This window comes from Cladophialophora yegresii (assembly GCF_000585515.1).
Source record: "Cladophialophora yegresii CBS 114405 chromosome Unknown aczIN-supercont1.6, whole genome shotgun sequence".
NCBI classification, from domain to species: Eukaryota; Fungi; Ascomycota; class Eurotiomycetes; order Chaetothyriales; family Herpotrichiellaceae; genus Cladophialophora; species Cladophialophora yegresii.
Window position 1 is genome coordinate 265,733 of NW_006913050.1, and position 21,365 is coordinate 287,097.

Here is a 21,365-nt window from a genome sequence, read left to right on the forward strand (position 1 = left end):
CTTACCAAGATACAAGTCGAACTTCAGCGACCTGACTCTTGTACTTGAAACTCAATCGTCCGTTAATACCTATGAGATCATCCTATCTGCCGGATCACGAATCCGTGAGTGGGCGGCCAGCGCGACTTTGCCACGACGTCTCATTGAGCTGGAAGCGCTTTCCTAACATCATGTTTACATCATTGCGGAATATATCTACGAGAACACCTTCGCTAGCTGTGTGATCTCTGTAGCTGATCATAATAGTAACTGCGTTGCTGAGATGAATGTTGTTCTGAACATGTGCGACAAACGTTGAGAGTAGGACTGCTGCGTGCTCCGTGCACACGGAAAAGACATTCTGCCCTCTTGAGTCTGATGGGAGCAGAATGGAGCTAGCAGCGCTTGGCGCATGAATATGAAACTCAGTTGACCGCTGCCGCTTTCATTTCTTCACCGTTCTCTCACTTTCCTCTCACCTCCCTCTCACCTCTGCCACAACTCTGCGCGATCGTAGGCGACTACATCATCCTCCAGGCACTTACAAGGGCATATTCACTCCAACACGTCCCTCAGATACCATAAATCCTTCAAATCATTCTTGTTCCACTCCCAATCCACCTTCTCAAACCTCCTCTCCAACACCGCCCTATTGCTTTGTAGTTTCCCCTTCAACTCGTCCCAATTCACTTTCAGCAGTTTTGCACTGCGTTTGACAATCTCGCCGTTGATCAGTACAGTATCCACGTCCGAGGCAGCCGCATGCGTCACCAACGCCGCGCCTAGATCGACCGCCCCAACCATGGACGGCGAATCCGTCTTGATGAGGACGATATCCGCGAATTTGCCGACCTCGAGACTGCCCACCTCATCTTCCATGTGGATTGCGGCTGCGCCGCCGAGAGTCGCCATGTAGAGCACTTCATCCGTCGAGGCAGGTACAAGGTCCGGCAGCTTCCCCCGTGCGTGGTAGGTCGCGTTCTGACGCATTCTCTGCTGTTGCAACACAAGACGCATCTGGAAAAAGAGATCGCCAGACGAGATGGCGGGAGAGTCGACACCCAGTCCGACCCGGCAGCCCGGCGTCCTGTAGAAGTCGAACGCCGAGGGAATGCCATGGGACATTGCCATCTCGGACTCCGGCGTGGCGACGATACCAATCTGATTGTCCTTCACGAATTGAATGTCCTTTGCGGTGGGTTCGCACGTGTGAGAGAAGGTGATCTGCGCGGGCAGGGGCATGGACTTGGCACGCAGAAAGGCCAGACTGGGAAGATTGTACCGTGGCACGTCATGCATTGTCACCTGGACGTTGTTCTCCTTGACAAAGTTCAGAATCTCACGGGCCTCATGCTCAGGGATCCAGTGCATGGTGTCGAAGCCTAGGCCGAGTGTGAGACGTCCGTCATTCGCTTGCCCGCCTAGAGGCTTTTGTTTCAGGAGCGATTTGAACAGGTCGATTTGCTCCTTGTGCCGAATATTCATGTCGGGCAGCTTCATGGGGTTGAGGGACGTGGGGATAGCGAAAGGAGAAGCGCAATATATGCTTCTAATCCCGGACTCGACCGTGGCTCGAATGCAGCGCTCAGCCCGCTCTGGGGTCGTCACCACGTGAGAGTGGTCCATGACCGTCGTGACACCGCAGGAGATGGCTTCTGCAAGACCCGATAGCTGCGAGAGGTACATGTCATCGGCGTCTAGGAAGACCATCCGTCCCTGAAGGAGGTGGGCACAATACTCGAGGAGTGTATGGTTGCTGACGGTGGAGCGTAGCTGCGATTGGAAGACGTGTCGATGCCCATCGATGAACCCCGGAGTCACGATATACCCCGCCGCATCGATGATCTCGATTCCTGGATCTTTGATGTCTAGGTTCGGTCCGATTTGCGAGATGCGTTGTCCCTCCACCAGAACGTCCACTTGAGGAAATGACGACTTCCTGTCTTTGCTCCAGGTCAGGACCCGTCCGTTCTTGATCAAGTATCCTGGCATCGTGGTGTAACAGGCTCAGTTTCTCCCCACAAGGATGAGAACGTCCGAGAAGACCGGATCTTGTACTGGTAGCATATCGGCCCTACACAGGCGTCAGCTCTTATATGTCGTGGCAGCGCCCGGTTGCAATGGTAAGCCCAGTCAACGCCCCCTCCTGCACGTGGCACCAGTGGTATTGTCCTGACTAATACTACCCCAGCCAAAAACCATCCAATCAGACATATGTACCTCGCCGTCACTTTGAAGCTCCAGTAAAGAAACACGCGGCATTGGCGGCCTAATTCAGTTCCATCGAAAAGTGAGGCCGAGCAAAATTATGCCGTCAAAAATAGACCGATGTCGACGACCGAGCCGCAGCACGTCGAGTCACTTTAGTTACAGCATGACAAACAGAATACTGTACTGTAAGGTATGTACCTTTCCTGGGCGCGTCTCCGGATTCATGACATGGCCGCTTCCGGCTTCGCTGGGTCAGCCCAGCGAGCAGTAACACCCATGCTCATCGTATACTGTTGTATAGTGTTTCTGCGGACCTCGGCCAGACCGGTGCAAGTCTGTGTTGTGTCACCCACGTGTTATACGACGTTGGCGTTGATGGCGTTGATGGCGTTGATGGCGTTGATGGCGTGTGTCTGCAATGCTCCTGCCCATGCTTAGTCTGTGCATCCATACGCGTTGTGCAAGACTCTCACTGTCCACGCAAATCTCGTCGAGCCCTGACTGCATTGCACAGCGGCGCACACCAGCATTACGCATCGTGCATATCACTCCGCACATGCCCATGAGGAAACGCCTTCTCGAACTCCCTCGTCGCGGCGGGGAGTCGGAGTTCATCCGCACATACCGACGGGCGCAGTTATGTGGAGGTGCAGGCGCAGGTGATTACCGAAAGGGGTAGATGTTGGCGATGAGGCGCCCTGGGTCCTTGGGACAACGAACAGCACCGTCGCAAAGATGGACCGCAAACAGCCATCACCAAAGCGTATGCAGCTACGCTACAAGTCATGATCCCACGTATACCCCTTGTGGATGCAGAGACGGACTCGACGATCGCAGTAAATTACTGTACTCGTACTGTATTGTAGGTAAGTATGTACTCCGTACAGGTAGGGATCAGGGATACCCAAGTTTTGTCATCAGCGGTAGTTGTTCCGCTCACCCCTGCTGCTTTCAAATGGTTGCTCTTGCCCGCCCGGGAGCCTCCTCCTCATTACAGTATGTCACCCCGCGCTACATACACCATGTACGCATGGTTGTCGCTGGGATCGAATTCGTCCGAGAACCAGAAGAGCGGAGCAGCGTGGAGCGAGGACAGGACAGCGGAGATAAATGAGTTGCGTTCGCCCGACTGATCTTATGCAAACCCGAGACCGGAGCGAGGGCGAGCGACAGGAGCTGTTCGTGCTGGGTACCCTACATGCAGCAAGCACCACGACAGCAAAAGATGAGCACACACGTCACAATGTTGTGAACGTTGAAGGTGTGAGTGGCTCTACAGTACGAGTACGTCCATGCGCACGCCTGCGTCCCTGGTAGGTAACGATCATGTACGCCTGGTCTAGTCATACGTATAGGGCCGCAGTGCGCTTTGAGAAAAGGGATGTTTGCTGGATCAGGCACTGGGCCCATCCCACCCCCCCAAACGAACGCCACCACCACCACCCGGTGGGGTCTCCGCCTCCGTGGAAAGCTCCGTTGCGCGGAGAAGAAGCTTTGCGAAAAACGACCCGGCGGAGCGAGAGATCACCGAAATTAGCCCTAGAGTAGGTGAGGCAATGTTAAGGGATTGATTAATTGGGCCGGCCGATCTCAGTCTGTCCGGGCACGTACAGTACTTTTAGACCCCTTTGTGGTTGCTGAAAATCATCTGAGCGGAACTGCTCTGTTCTTCGATCTCTTAAATCTGCCACTTTCATGGCTCTCCAACCTGACTTCGCATGAACCGACAAGCCCCTTCCTGAACAGCGGTCCCAAACCCACCATCCAAAGACCGTCCAACAATGTTGATCCTCATCGTCGGAGTCACCGGCAATATCGGCCAAAAGCTGATCGCACCCCTCCGGCAACGGGGAGCCCAAGTGCGCGGCCTAGCCAGGCACGAGGCGAAGATGGCTCCCTCGAAACTGCAACTGCTGGAAAGCTTCCACGACATGGAGACGTGGCACGATGTGCCTGCCATCCGAAAGGCGCTTGAGGGCGTCGACGCCGTGATATGTGCGTATGGACCCGTGCCGGAACTGGTGCTGGAGGGACAACTGCTTCTTGTGCGCTTGATGGAGGAACAAGGCATCTCTGTGAGTTCGGACGATCGCGCCCAAGCCCCCGCTCATGCGCTCTTTGCTTGCTGACAATGTACCTTGTTTGTCTCGCACGCCATTTGCTGACCTTCCTTGCCCTGCGCACACACAGCGATTCATGCCGTCTGCATGGAACTTGGACTGGACCGCGCTCGACTGGAGGGACGTTGTCTACTACGACTTGTTCCTCGCCACGCAGCGGCAGCTGGCCATGTCGTCCACCATCAAACCGTTCTACATCTTTATCGGATTCTTCGCGGAGACGTTCTTCTCCCTGCCTGGACATGGCGTGTTTAATCCGTCCACGCACGGCGTTTGGGATTCTAACAGTGGTAAACCCAAGGCCGAGTATTGGGGCACGGGGGACGAGAAGTGGCAGATCACCACGGAACAAGAGGCGGCCGAGTTCACGGCGGCGCTGATCTGCGACGAGTCTCGCGAGCCGGGCGTGTACAGGTACTGCAGTTGGGAGTACAGCGTCAGGGAGATCGCCGCGATCTATGAGAAGGAAAGGGGGGTCGCTGTTCGGCTCGAACCTCAGGGGACCGCGGAGGACTTGCAGAAGACTGCCGCGGCTACTCAGCAGGAGTTGGGGTTGGCCAGGTTCTGGCAGTGGATGGGATATACGTACCAGATACATCAGATGTCGCGGAAGACCATGATGAGCAAACTGGACAACAAGCTATATGCGGATGTCAAGCGCGTGGGACTCGGGGAGTTCTTGAGATTGCATCCAGAGATCTGATGTATACCCGCCTGGGGTCGTTGTTTCAATGCCAATTAGCAATCAAGCAAACAACCTGCCTCGAACGTGCTTTTACTGTGAATGGCCATGAGGGAGCTTGGAGAAACTGCCAGCGGAGCATCTGTGCAGCCCATCACCTTCCGAGTGTTGCAGAGTATCAAGTCGAGGCCACTGTTGACGGAAAGAAGTCTGCCAGCTCTTGCCCCCATACGTCCCAGTTATCGCCACAAAAATCGTACATAAAAGCGTGCAGCTCACTGTCGTTAGGTTTGTCAATGTCTGCTGGAGCTCCTGAGTTCAGCTCATAATGACCTGTGCCACTGCGGTCAGATACATTTGGCAGCACGTTGTCAGGAGAGCCGCTGGCCATAGTATCGCTTTGGTCTGAAGCGGTGAAGTGAGGCCTTTTGCTCTGAGAGGTGGCCTTCTCTGCAGAAGATATTGGCAGGCCATGGCTGCTTTGCTCCGCTCCAGTCAACCTGGCCTTCAGCTCAGCAAGGCGTGTGTCAAGGGTGTCGATGTTCTTGACCATTAGATCCGAAGTGTGCCAGAATCGGTGACTGTGATCAAGAGTAAGCCTGAGGAGGTCAAAGTTGGATTGTGCCAGTTCTTGGGCCGCGTCGTCTGTCGCGAATGTTTTCTTAAAGATCTGGGTTGCCGCGACGATCCAGAACGTGCTCGCCAGGAGCGGATGACCGTATCGGATATGATTCGGAGATGCGTTTCGGACAACACGCATGATCTCTTCTGCAGCTACCAGGTATCTGTCCCAAGCCATCTGATCATTTGTGAAGCCGAGGATTGCTCGAAGCTTGTCAGATACCGATGGCTGTTTCAGAGTGAGGCAATCAGCGAGGCCTTCGCCTCCGGGAGGTAGTGGAGCATTTTTCTGGCTGCAGAAATGATGGAACACCATCAATTTCCCCAAGTGAAGCATGGCATGAATGAGTTGGATGTCGCAATCTTGGCTTGCGGATGGCCCGCCGAATACGGAGGAGGTGGAAAATGCCAAATAGTCGCCTTCGTACGCTAGATCCTTGGGTAGTACTGTCTTGAAATAGAGAAGGAAGTCATCCAAGACTGCCAGCTTCCGCTCGTCTACTGATTCGGAGTGACAGGACGTTCCCATATCTTGCCTCGAGGCCATGCGGTCGCAATGCGCGGTGGGATTCGTGGTCGTATGTGCGTCATGGACCAATGAGTTCACGACAAGATACCAAGCCTTTCCACTAGTATTCCCACTTTCCAGGAGCTTCCGCGTACGATGAAGGGGATCAGGATCCAGGAAGCAGCTTGCCTGATGGTTGCGTTCGAACCAGCTTGCGTCGCTTACTGGCAGAAGCACAGCGTGTTCGCCGGCGTGGATGGAGGCAGGGCGTCGACGTACAGTAGAGGCGAAGATGTCAAGCTCGTATAATGCCCACCAAACTCGTCGCTGTTCCTCGCTTCGAAGCCAGGAACCTGTCTGTGCCAACGAGCTTTGTTCTTTTACTGACCTGCCTTGCAGCATTGCATCGGTCAAGTGTAGCTCCAATTCATGCGCAATGCGGACGCACGCACCTAAGGACCTCCAAGCCCGCCCGCGTGCGGATATCGTCATCTCATAAAATGTAATCAGGACATACGCCTGGAGGAGAGCCAAGGGAGGCCTGCTATCACCACATAGATCAAGTTGATCGTGGATGGTCGCACGAGCAAGTCTATAGAAGCGACCAGGAGCGAACATTGAGTCCGATCTTTCGGCATGAAGTCCGTCACGCTCTCCCGATTGTGCTGGCTCCATGTAGTGAGCGGCGAAGGCGCACATGGCCGCAACAAGGGCAGATGCAATGCCAAGTTCGACGGTACTGTAGACTGTAGTGTCAAACGTTGGCCTGTGGAATAGAGACAGAAATGTCATGTTCTCGAAGTAGGTGTCAATGCTAGGCGAATGTCAGCAGACGTTTCATCACATCGATGGATGCGACTCTTACAATGTAGACAGCATCTGCCGCGACAGTCCAAGCGCTTGATAGATGGGCGCCATGTTATTCTGAAGGGGTGCTCTGTAGCCTAGAGAGTCTTTGGATACCGCGGTTTCTGGTGGTGTAAAGGGCGAAATCGTGTATGACTGGTCCTCGTGGAAATGATGAAAGACCCACGACTGTGCTGTCGTGGAATCTGGACTCGAGGCCGCAGATCCAGTGGGACTTCCAGCATTTCGAAAGGACGCTGGTGGCGAGTGCTGGAGTCGTTGGTTCCTTGTGGCGGCATGGGCAGGGGCCTGGATGATGTCTTCGTTGTGGCTTATGGAGTCAGGATTGGAACGCCAGGAAGACCGCTTTCGATGTTTTGCTGAATGCGAGCCTGCGGAGGACATCTCAGTCGTCAGACACCCGGTCATTCGTACTCGAAGCAAAGGGAGTACACGTACCAAGTTTCGGGCCTGGCTTCTGCTGAACATTCGGATAGCAGCAGGGTTGGCCGTTTCGGATGCAGACGATGCAATTCGGTAGCATCTTGTCGCTGTTTCCATCGACCGTTGTTAGTAGCTGTATGAAGTGCGCAATACACGCGTCGGCCATCATGTGTCGAACAAACCATTTGACTTTGCGCCTACCTCACTGTTAGCAATAGGGCGTGTGTTTGAACAGATCTGAGGTGAGCCTGACTTCCTACAGCCATAGCATGCGAGGCTCGACTGATTAGCAGCAGTCATTCTCTTGCCCTTCCCTGAATCTCGGCCATGAGTGGCGCAGGACGGTACTCTGCTTGAGCGCTCTGTGAGATGTGGCTCATTTGACATCTCTTCATCAAAGCATCCGTACAAGGAGGAAGGAAGAAAAGGCGCATGTTGAGGGTTCATACAGAGAGATTCCATTGCTCACGCGACATTGCAGAGTGGGCAACATATCGTCGCAGCGGCGAGGGTGTAGGACGCAAGGTGGTTTTAGAATTGGATGTTGCTCATGAGTGCTGTCTTCCCGTTCAGGAAATACACCGAAGTCATAGCGAATCCCGGGGTAAGACGCGAACGGGCAACGATCATGGGGAAAGTCTCGAGCTTCGAGGCCATGTCGTGCGCCAGTTGGCAGAAGGGGCTGGTCAGCTGAAGAGGCATACACAGTAGGCGAAACCATGTGAGTCTCACTGCAAATTGAACTGGAACTTGATCGCAAAGTCGCCCTTCTGCTGGCAGGAAATGTGTGCATGCAACCAGCCCCATTTTACTACCAGACTCTGACAAATATGGGAGACAACAAATACGACGTGTTCGAAACCATGTGCAATTTACCAGTGCCGGCATATGATTCACACAACCACCAACATGTCTTGAACCCAGCCTGACCCGCGCTTCTCCTCACCACGCTCAGGCAGTGGCAGCCCACTGATTCCTGAAGTTGTTCAGCCCAGCCATCAGACCGAAGAAACCGACCAAGCCAGTGTTCATGCCTGGAATGCCAGCGGGATACAGACTATAGTGGATCGCAACTGGCATCCAGTATGTCGCCACCATGAACTCGTTCCACCATTTGCGGTCGAAATCTTCTTGCTCCTTTGCCGACTGGGTTTGTCTCTTCTCCTTGTTGATCTCGGCCTCGCGCCAGAGGCGAAGATAGTCGCTTGCCACGCCCACGGTCCACGCGCGACAGCTCCAGGCAACCCATTTAGCCACACCTCCACGCTTCTCGAGGACCGTCATCGGCACGACGCCCTTGCCTGCCAGGTGGTAGACGTTCTCCATGGCTTGAAACCCAAGGTAGCCGGCACACTGCACCAGCGCAATCCGGTGAAGCGCCGGATCCATATTCTTGGACGACCTGTTGGAAAGGAGTGTTTTCAGCCATATGTATAATGGAATGAGGCCTGTCAGGCGCAGCGAGGTGCGAGTATCTGAGATCAGGGCTCCTAGTGGTGTCAGGAATGAGGTAGGTGCGGTGGGCGTGAGGACACCGGCTGGGAGCTTTTGGGGTGTGCGACCAATGAGCCGGGATATATATGTGATGAGCGCAGCGCGTGTCGGCGCGTTCGCATGCAGGTAGGCCGCAAGGTAGATGGCATAGTTCAAGGTCGAGAGAGCTGCGCCCAAGCCCGCGGTCGTCTTGATCAATCTGTTTCAGACGTGTCAGTGCGCCGTATCCTGCCCAGGCATCTCACAAATCGGTTTGCATACTTGCTGAGACGTATTAAGATCTCGTCAGCTTTTGAGATGGTAGTTTTGACTTCGCTCGGGACCTTGCTCAATGCGGGAGACTGTCCCGGCTTGACAGGTTCAACATCACCCATCGCCTCGGCAGGGTTCTGAGGGACGACACTGGGGTCTGGGTTGGCGGCTTCGTTGCTGGACATGCTGCGACGTGACTAACTGAAGATAAGAAGAGGGCAACGTTGGCTATTTGGTATATGTACGGGGGACGCGGCCGAGAGTAGCGAAGTAAGAAGTAGTCAGATCAGTCAGTGAACAAGGGTAACGCAGTACGGCCGGATCGAACAGCTGTTCTCCAGCTGAGAAAGGGAAAGTGCACGGGGTGTCAGAATCTCAGTAAGGACTACCACAGATGATGAGAAGCCACCACCGACAAGAGGTAATTGACGAGAGGTTCTGAAATCTGAAGTACGAGTAATCATAGCACTGCCGACCCTCCTCTTCTCCACGCGGAGACCGAGTCACTTTCCCCTGGACCTGACAGCCGAGGTAGTTCTCTCGGCAAAGATGCCGTCGTCGTTAGCACTAGCTACGGTCAAGCAAAAGGGCCATCGATGACGTGCGTACAGCCAATCATGGACATGCTTTGACATGGCGGCCGCCCGGCCACCTCCTGGACCTCGTCAGCCTCGTCGCTCAGCCTGGGGGTTCTGGGTGACCCACGGTCCGTGCAAGAACATTGACATTCCTCAGCGTGTATGCTAGAAGCCGCACGAGCCTACATCAGGCCTCATCGTGGATCTGTGCGTTCCCAACCCGCGGGTTCCTGGGAGGTCGGTCGATGGACTGTGCTTAAAACGAGTAATTATATCAATGGTTTGTGAAGGCGAGATGGTCCTCAATCTACAACATGCAGCTTTGATTCCTGAGGTATCGGGGTTGCCACATCACACCGCAGTTGGTACTTTGATCTGAACTATGAGAGTCGCCTCAAACCTCTTGCTTGGTTTCGTCGCCCTCGTATACGCTTCACCCATCGCACCACGACAAGCCGTCACAGCATTAATATCACCGCCGTCACCTCCTCCACCAGGATGCACAGGCTCCTTTCCATCCGTCTTCGGCATCGCAGTCATGAACATATCCCTTCCTTCTCCGTCGTCGACGCCGTCACAGACATTGCAGAGGAGGCAACAGCCTCCATCCCCAATATTCACAGTCGGCACAGTCGACCAGATCGACGACGGACAAGTGCAAGGAAGAATGCACACCGTGCCCATCAGCATAGAAATTACTGCCACTTCGTCTTCGGTGGCAATCCTCCCACCAGTGACGCAGATCGGTGATGGGCAGATCCAAGGGCCGATGGCCACCACGGGACAAGCTAGCTCGCCAACGACAGTCACAATATGTTCGAGCTCTCGTTCGCCGTTCCCTCCGTTGGCTACTACCAGCAAACCGCCTTCAGTAATTGAACAAGCTTGTGGCATTTCGAGAATTTTGACCTCGCCGACACCCATTTCAACAACGGTCGCCATACAACCGCAACGCGGATCTGCATTTTCCAGCTATTTCAATCCCGGTACTAGTATCTATTCCGCCTCTGCTGGCTCTATCACAACTAATACATCGTCGCGATTAATCTCAGCAGCGGTACAATCTCTTTCCACCAGCACCGCATCCTCGCCACCAGCGGCAGCCTCATCATCATCATCAGCAGCAGCAGCAGCACCATCTCCTTTCGCAAGCGAGAGCACCACAGATGACCTCCCAACCAGACTATCCCTCGTGTCCTGCCTCACGAACTCTACCTTGAGATTGCACCTCCAGGACAACAATCTCTTCGACGGCCTGGACCGCACGGGGTATATCGCCTCAAACTACCAATTCCAATTCGACGGTCCTCCGCAATCCGGCGCCATCTACACCTCCGGGTGGAGCGTGTGTCCGGTGTCAACCTCGCGACAGCAAGTCGAGGATGGAGCAAGCGACAGCACCAGGAAAAGCGACGGTAATGGCAATGGCGACAGCAACGACGAAGCAGCACAAGACGGCGTAATGACGCTAGCGTTAGGCCCCTCCACCACGTTCTGGCAATGCCTCAGCGGGGACTTTTACAATCTCTACACCGAGAACTGGGCCGCGCAGTGCAGTCCCGTGGAATTGCGGATCACACGGCTTGTGGAGTGTGGGTGAAAGGCGCGCCGCAAGGTCTGGGCAGTGGCAGTGTGCAGTGAGGACATATGCGCCGGGGTTGCCGGTTGTCTCTGCTGCAGCACAAAATGAGGAGATTAGTAAGAGGGTCACGGAGGGATTAGGGTGGGGTAGAGTGTTGGATTGAAGTAAAGTGTCATGGCAATATGCCATGGAATGCCAGATATTTCTATTTGTAGTGAGTGCTTCGGCGTCCAATAATAGGCAAATGGCTTAGACAAGTTAGGTGATGACCAAGTGGTGGCTCGTTGATGACCTATAAATGACCAAAGCGGTGCCTTGTTGATCTCTCGACATTCAGCAGTTGTATGTGGAAGGCTGTGCAACTGTGTAGTATGAGACACTATGTGTACTGTGTATTTCAAAGAGGCCCTAGCTAAATGAGATGAGCGGACACTCTTGTGTTTGAGAGCAGAGACCTTTGGTTCATGCGGATACAGGACAGTAATAGCGCTTTCTCTCACTCCCCAACTTCCACCTTCCCGCCATTAGGGAGCGACACAATATCACCAGGTTTTGGCTTGGGGATGGGGTTCGGGCGCTCAAAGCGTCGTCTTGGAGGTAGAGCAGGACGAGGCTTTCCAAAATCGTCACCAGGCTTCAGTCCAATATGTACATCGAATGCGTAGAAATCATCGCTGGCGCCACTGAGGGCAGGAGTTGAGCAGGAAATCGGCACATTGATACCTGGAATGGTCGTGCTGAACTTGGTGTCCCCTGTCGGGCGCCATGTGCTGTTGTCGTTATAGAAGTCAGGGAGGGCCTCGTTTGTACCACCTTGGAGGCCGATGTTGTTGTCATGAAAGTACGATAGGAGATATTTCAACTGAAGTCCTAAAATCGATTCATTAGAGTAACTGATGGGTTCACGTTCACGAACTTACCTGTGGTATTGTCGGTAGTCTGCAGCCGGAGGGCGACACCGAGCCCGTTCATGAACTCGTCAACTGAGGCCGTTAGTGATGGCTGAGTGGTGTGAGAGTTTCATACCATTGTCGAAGACTAGAACCATATACTCATACGTGGGGTCGACAGGGATTGGGATCCCCCCCGGACCGATGACAGACGCTAGAGAGAGTCAGCGGGTACACAACTGAAGCTCCTGCACTGAAACTTACTGACGGCGGCTTCCAATTTGTAGGGAAGAGTCATGTTACCGTCTGGCGTCTCATTGCTCCCAAACTCCTGAACAAGGTTGAAGGCGTGCTCGGTGTCCCAGTTGTAGATGCTGATGCAGAGTTTGTAAGCTTTGACAAGAAAGTTGATGATCCACATTACGAGATAATATGCAATGGCACCTATGACGGCCCCGACAACGAGGCCACCAACAAATGATGTGATCGTGACCCAAGTCGCCTCTTCGACGATACCTGCTGCTACAACTTCTTCGCCCGCCTCACCAACCGCTTGTTGCGCAGCCTGTTGAGCTAGCATACCCCGGAGCCGATTGCGGACGTATTTGAAAACAGCTTTCAACACAATCGTGGCCACGCCGCCTGCGGCGAGTGCAGCTTCGGAGCTGGACCAAATCTGATTGGAGATGCCCCATGTATTGGAGTTCTTGGACCAGGTCCCGACTTGAGCAACCCTGTTGGTCTGGTCGCCTACACGAGCATCTGTCGAGCTCAAAGGAAAGGTCGTGCACCAGATCAAAGCATCAGGGCTTTGGGAATCTCCTGCCCATGCAAGGTACCAGTAATTATCCGGGTCGTTGGGGGGTGGCTTGGTCTTGGTAAACGCGCCATCTCCATTATCGTGTATCGCGGCATATATCGGGAGCAAATCTTGCGTTGCTTTGTCCATGTAAGATTGAATGGTGGCGTAATCTGCATTTTGGTATGCTGTTTGCAGTTCCGGAGGAACAACACTGAAGGATCCGATTTGACCGGCAATATCACCAGGCAGTTTAGCTGTTGTGGTCGTCAGGCAAATCTCATTGCGAGTCCTTGTACATACCTCCTTGCTTCTCAGCAAGTTCGCGAATGTAGGCAGGCAGTCCATTGCCGTCCGCCATGTTGACGTAAATGGGGAAGGCTTCTCCTTGATTCAGGTATTGCGTTGAATATCTCAGGTAGGTAGTCTGCGAACCTGAGGTTTCCTGGCTGGGGAAGAAGAGGACATGTTCTTAAAGTAATCGCTCTACACCACTACATGGCAGATCGCTTCTGTGGCTAGCTGAAATGAACAATAGAACATTGGACTCCGTGGAAGATTACCACTTGTGGCTAGCTGAGCTTGACCGTGAAGTTTGAGGACAGTGTAGATACATAGTATCTTGCCACCTTCCCATCGAGAGCCACTTTGTGGCTAGCTGAGCTTGACCGTGAAGTTTGAGGACAGTGTAGATACATAGTATCTTGCCACCCCTTCCCGTCGAGAGCCACTTTGTGGCTAGCTGAGCATGACAACGAAGTGTGAGGGCGCAGAGAGCCATCGAACAGTAAGATAATATCAACCCAATCATAGTCGAATACTCTGCACAGTCAACGATATGCGATACCGAGCTCCGATCGTCACATGGACTCGTGCAACAGCCATGTTGCGGGCAATGTCCGACTTTGGACAGTTTCGTGAAACCTCAACAAGTCATGATGGAACGCGTGGTTGCTGTGGCGATTTGAAGGAGGGCTAGAACAATGGCTGCTTGAGGGACGTGAATTGGGCGCAAGCAAGTGATGCTGGTTTGTCGGACCAATTTTCAGTCTGAGCCTATGATTCGGACCGTGAGTTACAGGGATGTAAGATGACAGCGGACAGTGAGAATGAATATTCAGCTGCCAAGTAAAGGTAGCGGTTCATGTCGCAAGGGTAAGTAGCAACCTTCGTCTGCGGATCCGGCGTCTTTGGCACTTTCTGGAAGAGGAAGCAACCGTAGCTGGTTGCAATGCAGCGAAGTAATTACGGCCTCAAAGCAGCGGACCCATATGTGAAGAATCTTAAGGTCGCTAACTCAGTGTTGTTGATTGCTGTTGGGAGTAGAGTACTCCAAGCCACTTGAATCCGTGACGCGTCGAAAGCTTACCCCTCGAGTGGTCAGCGGAATCTGAGTCTGATAGGAGCGTCATCGAGAAGTTCCCATCAGCCACAACCATTGTGAACGTGGGTACCACAAAATGGGCATACGACGTCCTGAATAAGACCAGCTGCATGAGCTGAGCTCGGCCCCTCGAGCTTCCTTCCTGCGTAGTAGTCAACTGCTGAAAGAGAAAAATGAGGCGTAGGGCGGCGGCATTCGTCCTTTGTTGGTGGTGCGTGTAGACTTCCTCGAACGGTGACGGCAGTTGTTCTGCGCATATTCAATCAATTGGCACATTTTCTCCCGCAATCGACCATAGGATGTGGAAAACAGGGCTTCCCGTTCGCTCAGCCGTACTTAAGCCACATGCCGGTCAGTTAGTACTAAGGTGGGTGACCACTTGGGAATCCTGGCTGTTGATTGTTTTTGCTTTTTACAATTTTTTTTAAATGTTTTCGCATTAGGTGAAAAGTTTACTCGGCACGCTTGTGTAATGCTGGCTCAGCACAGCAGATACTTAGTATCTCATGAGATCCGATGATGTTAATCTACAATGTAGTACTAGTAGGAATGGAAGTAGGATAGTGTCCGCGATTTAGTTTACTTTCAGTAAAAGGCATGCGGGAATAGACTGCTCTCTGGATCAAGAGAACTCCGAAGTTGAGGTCCCTCACGAATCATAATAAACCGTACTGCTACTGATGTGAACATTCGTCTCAATTCATACTCTCCGACGCGTAGAAATACAGTCACGATATGCTTCTCTTGCTTGTTGCCTAACCAGCCAATCCATTCCATTCCTCGCCGTCATGCATCAATCCGCTCGTCATATCCAACCGGAACTCAAAACCAAAGCTTTTGGTAGCCTGTGCCCAGACTCCTTGTGAACCCACCCACTCCCGAAATCCAGCTATAGAACACGAGCATTCATCCGTCAAACACATCTTCATCATTAGCACGCGGCGCTTGCTGGGCAAAGCCACCATCATTAGCACCACCTCCACAGCCGCCCTGACTCCCGACTTCGTTGATGACACCAGGAGTCCGCTTCAGGAGCACTCCCTTACTGGTCAGCCTGGTCCACGTTTCGTCATGGGCCACCAACCGCTCTCGCTGAAGAGCAAGTCCATCAAGGTGCACGAGTTCTTTGCAGTGCTCAGCAAGCAGCAACTCAATGGTACGTCTTTTCAGCCCCGTTATCTCATCGAGCACTTTCATCCATGTAGCATCCTCTGCATCTGAGCCTGCAGGCAGACGGTATCGTGCCTCACATGGATGGACATGGCCAGTTGCAGGACTGTAAAATCCCACGGTCAAGGGATTGTCTCGGAGGTCAATCTGCTTCAGCGATGGAAGCCTAGACATGACAAGACACGTCCGCCTCAGTTTTTGGATGCGATTTCTGGCCAGCAGCAAGGTATTCAGATGCACCATCTTCCGGAGTGGCCCCACATCTTTGATAGCGTTGAAGTTCGCATTTAGATACCGGCAATTGGGGAAGAATAGACCGAACCGTTCTGGGAGATCCGTGATGCCACAGGCAGCGATTTCGAGCTCACGAAGATTGTTTTGAGGCGCTGCTGGCAGGATGAAAGTGCCATTGACCACAGAATTCGACGATAAGCGGATGTGTCGGCACTCATTCGGAGTGCTCAGGACAGATTCGACAATCGTAGACTTTTCTCTCTGCTCTCTCAGCGAAAGAAATTCGAGGTGGTAGGCAGAGCTTAAACCGTGTAGAGCCTTAATCTTGTTGCAGTCCAGATCCAGATAACGAAGGGCTGCCATGTGCTTTAAACCAAACACTTCGAGTTCATTGTGGGCGATTTCCAGCTTCCACAGTGCCATTTGCTCGGTTTGTGAGAAACTCCGAATGGCGTTGTGAGAGACGTCTAGCTCATCAAGGCCAGGCAAAAGACTGAGGTTTGTGATGTCTTCCAGTTGGTTCTGGCTCAAGTCTAGTTTCTTCAGTCGGCTCAATCCACACCCTTGAAAGTCGACGTGGGTCATCTCATTGTTGCTGAGCTCGAGCTCAAGAAGCCCGTCGAGGTCCAGGATGCCGTCGATGTTTGAGATACGATTGTTGTTCGCCTTCAACTTGCGCAAATGGACTAATGAGCTGAAAGCCTCCAAACTCTCAAGCTGACAGCTGGATACATCTAGATATTGCAAGTTTTGCAAATGACCCCACGAAGACAGGTCATTAACCATACTCTGGTGGATGTCGAGAACGCGCAACGACGTCGGCAGTCCACCAAGCTGTGATATTGGGTTGCCCGGCATCGCCAGTTCTTCCAAGACGGGACAATATTCCTTCAAGCTGTGAACCGAGGACACGCTGCTCGGAGCCAGGTCCAGGCTTCGAAGTTGGTCCCAGAATAGCTCATCAGGAGCAGCGTCGGTTATCGCTTTGACAAGCTCATCGACAGCAAGGGCCAACGAGCCATGGGCCTGGCGCAAAGCGTGCGGATGCTTTCTTTCTTCAACATAGCTCTGATCGAGGTCTTTCGACCTGTCAAGTTGGTGAACCGAGAAGTCCGATAAAGGCGTTAGGCAAAGAATGCTTGAAGCTTTGTTCGCGCCCTTCTGGAGCTTCGCAATGGACCTATTCGGCGCTGGCGTTACGACCTTAGATTGCTTGACGTGTATCAGGCTGAGCCGCGGATCGAGCTGCTCCTCGTCGTCTTCCAGAATAGGTGAGATAGTCCGAGGCTGGAAGTTATTTGCTTGCTCATGGTCGAGGACCGGCACCGAGCCTAGCTTTATGTGCGGAAGCATCGGTGCTGTGGTGGATCTCTGTCGTGTAATGTCTTCCCTATCTTCATCTTCAAGATGAATCTCGGAATCGTCCAGAGGCAGGTCCTCCTCTCGTGGCAACTCGCTAAAGTCTTCTTCGGAAAGATTGGCGTAATTGACGCCCGAGACCACCGGCGACGAGAAAGCGATTGTGACGACCCGCGCTTGCCTCCGATCGTCCTTGAGCTGACTGGGGGGTTTGGATGGGATGCCGTTGTGGAGATTTGCTTCATGCTCTGAGGTCTTTGAGCGGAGAGAACTTCGTATTATCTCCACAGTATTGTCTTCAGCTTCTGATACGGCCATGTCACGCTCCTCGACGCTTGCCGCGGTCACAGGTGAGGTCTTTGGAGGAGTCGGCAAGTTGTTCTTGTTGTTCTGCGCCTCATCTTCAGTTGCGTGTTCGTTCTCCTGGGGTCCAGCCAGCTTGGAAGCGCGAGCTTTGGCTTGGAGCTCTTGTTGTTCGTCGATACTGAGATCAGGTATGTCCTCAAATGGGTCAGGCTCGGTTGAAGTCTGCTGTTCACGCCTGCTCTGAGGCTTGGACCCCGACATCTTCTTGACCCAGATCTTCTTTTCATGGTCGAATGTCATCGTGCCAATATTATCCGGGATGGACACACTTCCTGACGATATGACGCCTTTGTTGCCGGAGGCGGATGACTGTGTAGGGAAAGAATGCTGGGTCGAACTGTGGCCGGAATTGTGGGCGGCCGATTGCAGGTTCAGGGTCGGGTCCTGACCAACGGTAGAACTTGAGTATTTGCGCTTCCTCATAGTCTCAGATGGGTTCAGAATGCGCATGTTGGGAGGGTCGCTTTCCTGAATCTCTTCGACAGCAAATGTTTCCACCACCTCGGATTGAACTTTGTTCGTTGCTGTAGCGAGCGTACCAAATACCGAAGTGCCACCCAAAGCATCCAAGTCATCTTCATCGCGATACTTTCGCAGGTAGCTTGCTGTGCGTGAATCATGCCGCGCATGGCGGCGATCGACGGCCGGCTTTGGTGTGTGATCCCGTGATGGCGGCCGTGAGAAATCGTCTTTAGTGGACTCGGCGTCCAGGTCCAGATCCAGGATGGAATCTGGATTGATCTCTGACATCTCTGTTGGCTCACGGATTTCCGGGATCGTGGCGGCAGGCTTCGGCTTTCCTCGGGATCGAATAAACTGCATGACTTTATTTGCTTCTTCCATGTAGTCTCTCGTGGCGAGTGAGGCCTTGCGGGAATCATTGTTGACTTCAACAGCGCCTTGTGTAAATGTTGCGAGTTCCGCAGCTAGAGCCTCAGTAAGGTCTTCGTTTGCGGCCTGATTTGAATTTGGCACATCATCTGGTTCAGCATTCGGAGTAGACGGCACGCGGCTAACGGAAGACTTTCTCGTTGATTTTGGCCTTAGGAAATCTCGGGATGCAAGGACATCTGGATCTGCTGGAACACCCTCGGTGCCAGGTCGAGCATCTTTCCGTTTCTTGCCTGCAAGGGTAGCTGTCTCTTCGAGCTCGCTGACCTTAGCCTCGCTCTCATAACCTTGCGGCAGTATTTCTTCCTCGAGCAACGTCTTGCGTCGTTTTGTCGTCCTGTCTTTCTCTGCTCCAGCAAGCTCAACCCTTTCAACCGTATGCTCTTGCACCGCCGTAACGGTCAAACGGTGTTCGGACTCAATAGGTATGAAGATCCTATCTTCTGGCTTCACCCCGGTAGGCTGAATAGGCGACGGCTTGCGGACATTCTGCTCAAAGCCGAACCCATCGAGCTGACCCTGGCCAAATTGGCTCATCCGCAGAGCATGCTCTTGGTCTCCCTCAGCTAAGTCCTCGGGCCCCGGTTGCCCGGGGGAGGAAACGGGCTCTTCGAAATGACTCAAGATGCGCATCAACTTGTTGTTTGTGTATGTATCTCTATTCCCAAATAGCTTCAGCGGACTACCAGAAGACGTGGGCCGGAGATGGCTGTCTGTGTGATGAACGACGCTGGTGTCTTGAGGGGTTGCTGGCGCAGAGACACTGATCCTACTATCTTCAATGCTCTCGTCGAAATGCCGGGAATGAAGTGGCGGCGAGCTGTTGATCTGGATATCAGGTCGTGTGTTTGAGTCGAGGCGTGAATGCTCCTGGCTCAAGCTCAGGCTTTTGCGGTGGAATGAGGCTTCATTCGAACGGCCACCACGTCGGGAATTGATGAAGCCTCCGTTTGTCTCGAAGACTTGAGTGCCCATTGACAGGTCGTCCGGTAGGGACTGTGAGGTCAGGTCGGGTAAGGGTTCATCGTGCAAGGGCTGTTCAGTGTCGTCCTTCCTGGCATAGTCGATATAGCTGTCACTCGCACTGGAAGATGGACGTGCATCGTCCTCCAAGCACGCCTGTTGTAGCTTGCCCTGTAGTGCCTGTACATCGAGATCGAGAGGATTGCGTAGCACGGTATTCCGGATAGAGTTCTGTTTTGACTCTGTGACCGGGCTGATGAACTCGTTCTTTAGCTCTTCTAGCCCGCTGCTCGTGTTCCATCTGTGATCCTCCGCGGACGATATATTTCGAGATGACTGACCAGAGCGAGGGTCCTCCGTGCGCTCTAGCGATTGTACCCGCTGCTTGACCAGTCCTCTGAGGGAACCATTCTTGACAACGTCCGACGACACTGCCGAAAGGCCGTATTGTTCGGGCTCCTCATCCTCATTGAGCTCCTCCAGCACCTCTAGATTCACACGAGTTCTGGTGGTGCCACGGTAACTGGAATACTGTTCAAGGAAAGGATTGGAGGAGGGTACGTTGAAGGGCTTGCGGTTGAAGCCCGCTTCCGTAGGGTCAGCATCCTTGTCGCTGTGCAGTTGCGAAGAGTTTGGTTGTTTGAATACGGCTTCCAACTTCGACGGCGAGAAGAGGTCGAAGCCATCACTGTTGACGTCTTCGCCTGCGGCAAGGCGCTTCTTCCACTCAGGCGTCTCTGCCAGCGTAGCCTTTTCTCGCACAGAGTGATGTTGTACAGAGTTTTGCGACTCCGAAAACGCGCTGGAAGTTCGCCGTGGCAGACTCGAGGTCTTTTGCGAGCCGAAGGTAGCGGGGAGGTTCAGCTTCGATGCGCTTCGTTCTCGAAGGATAGGACGGCCACTCTGGCGAGCCCGGCCGTGTGTTGACCGGTGTCGCAGGAAACTGCCAGTGGTAGAATCTTGGCGCATATTGTTTGCGAGGTGTGGGATGCGGCTTTGAGAGCTGGACAGGACGACGCTGCCATGGATACGGCTACTGGGCAAAGAAGGCACCGGCGACGACGAGCGCTGCTCGGACTTCCAGTCCTCTGACAGCGAGTCAAGCCACGGCTCCATCTTGTTTGTGATGAATGGTGGTTGGAGAATGAGGTGAGGGTGAGAGGAGGGAAGATATCGATGGTATTCGCGGCTTGAGCAGCCAGTGGTGCTCAGGCAAGTGTCGTCGCTATTGCATATAGAAAGCTATGCTGTGTATAGGCATGGCTGGGAGAAGAATGTGCTCTCGTCGACTGTGCGTTATGTCTATTAGCATGTGTGACATAAGTGGTTAATTACACTATTGCTTTTGTTCGCGACGCGCTTCAGTTTCACCGCCGTATTTGGGTGGGGCACATCCAGCCCATGTTGCTGGGCAACGGCAGCCTCGTGGGAGAAGCCCCCGCGCCATCCCTCCCAACTCATCCGTCAAATCGGCTTTCAAGACAAGCGCTCATATCCGTCACCAACTTGTCCATAGTGAATGCGAGCCTGAGAAGACAGGCACAGAACTAAGCAGCCATTATCTCGGGCGTCATTTCTTGGCCTATACTAGAAAATGTCGTACCTTCCCAAGCAAGCCACTACCCTTTCTGGGGGCTGCTATTGCAAAGCAATTCGATATACCATCAATGTTCCAGCATGGGATGACCGGCCCGCGGTCCCTAGCGCCCTCGATACCCCCGTGTCAGCCACCGAGAAGGTTCAAACTCGGATGCCCATGGTAGACATCGACCACTGTAACGACTGCCGTACGCAAGCGGGGTGCCTGGTTCAATGCTGGCTCATAGCACCAGTTGACTGGGTCGAGTGGGATATCGTCCCCAAGGAGGGCTCGAATAGTGACGTCCTTCGTTTGTCAACTTCACAGGCAGTCGGGCCTGCCAGTCAGGATAAGAATCTGGTCCAACCTTTGTCTCACGGTTCCGCTGCACAGAAAGGGCCACTCGATCGTTC

At 53.4% G+C, this 21,365-nt stretch overlaps 7 protein-coding genes across 7 annotated transcripts; 2 read left to right on the forward strand and 5 right to left on the reverse strand.

Moving 5' to 3' along the window:
• Window positions 1–534: 534 nt before the first annotated feature.
• Window positions 535–1,971, reverse strand: A1O7_08099 (uncharacterized protein; the record flags this gene model as incomplete). Its single annotated transcript, XM_007762094.1, has 1 exon — window positions 535–1,971. One exon carries the CDS (start codon window positions 1,969–1,971, stop codon window positions 535–537), a length of 1,437 nt encoding a protein of 478 aa, XP_007760284.1.
• Window positions 1,972–3,971: 2,000 nt separating this feature from the next.
• A1O7_08100 (uncharacterized protein) lies at window positions 3,972–5,013 on the forward strand (the record flags this gene model as incomplete). Its single annotated transcript, XM_007762095.1, has 2 exons — window positions 3,972–4,265; window positions 4,381–5,013. 2 exons carry the CDS (start codon window positions 3,972–3,974, stop codon window positions 5,011–5,013), a joined length of 927 nt encoding a protein of 308 aa, XP_007760285.1.
• Window positions 5,014–5,170: 157 nt separating this feature from the next.
• On the reverse strand, window positions 5,171–7,511 carry A1O7_08101 (uncharacterized protein; the record flags this gene model as incomplete). Its single annotated transcript, XM_007762096.1, has 3 exons — window positions 5,171–6,935; window positions 6,987–7,359; window positions 7,427–7,511. 3 exons carry the CDS (start codon window positions 7,509–7,511, stop codon window positions 5,171–5,173), a joined length of 2,223 nt encoding a protein of 740 aa, XP_007760286.1.
• An 851-nt stretch (window positions 7,512–8,362) lies between these two features.
• On the reverse strand, window positions 8,363–9,342 carry A1O7_08102 (uncharacterized protein; the record flags this gene model as incomplete). The annotated part of the gene is made up of 2 exons (XM_007762097.1): window positions 8,363–9,104; window positions 9,167–9,342. The coding sequence occupies 2 exons, from the start codon at window positions 9,340–9,342 to the stop codon at window positions 8,363–8,365; spliced, it is 918 nt and encodes a 305-aa protein (XP_007760287.1).
• Window positions 9,343–10,273: 931 nt separating this feature from the next.
• Window positions 10,274–11,335, forward strand: A1O7_08103 (uncharacterized protein; the record flags this gene model as incomplete). Its single annotated transcript, XM_007762098.1, has 1 exon — window positions 10,274–11,335. One exon carries the CDS (start codon window positions 10,274–10,276, stop codon window positions 11,333–11,335), a length of 1,062 nt encoding a protein of 353 aa, XP_007760288.1.
• A 478-nt stretch (window positions 11,336–11,813) lies between these two features.
• Window positions 11,814–13,367, reverse strand: A1O7_08104 (uncharacterized protein; the record flags this gene model as incomplete). The annotated part of the gene is made up of 5 exons (XM_007762099.1): window positions 11,814–12,187; window positions 12,238–12,300; window positions 12,344–12,421; window positions 12,472–13,263; window positions 13,310–13,367. 5 exons carry the CDS (start codon window positions 13,365–13,367, stop codon window positions 11,814–11,816), a joined length of 1,365 nt encoding a protein of 454 aa, XP_007760289.1.
• Window positions 13,368–15,296: 1,929 nt separating this feature from the next.
• Window positions 15,297–20,489, reverse strand: A1O7_08106 (uncharacterized protein; the record flags this gene model as incomplete). The annotated part of the gene is made up of 1 exon (XM_007762100.1): window positions 15,297–20,489. One exon carries the CDS (start codon window positions 20,487–20,489, stop codon window positions 15,297–15,299), a length of 5,193 nt encoding a protein of 1,730 aa, XP_007760290.1.
• Between the last annotated feature and the right edge of the window lie 876 nt (window positions 20,490–21,365).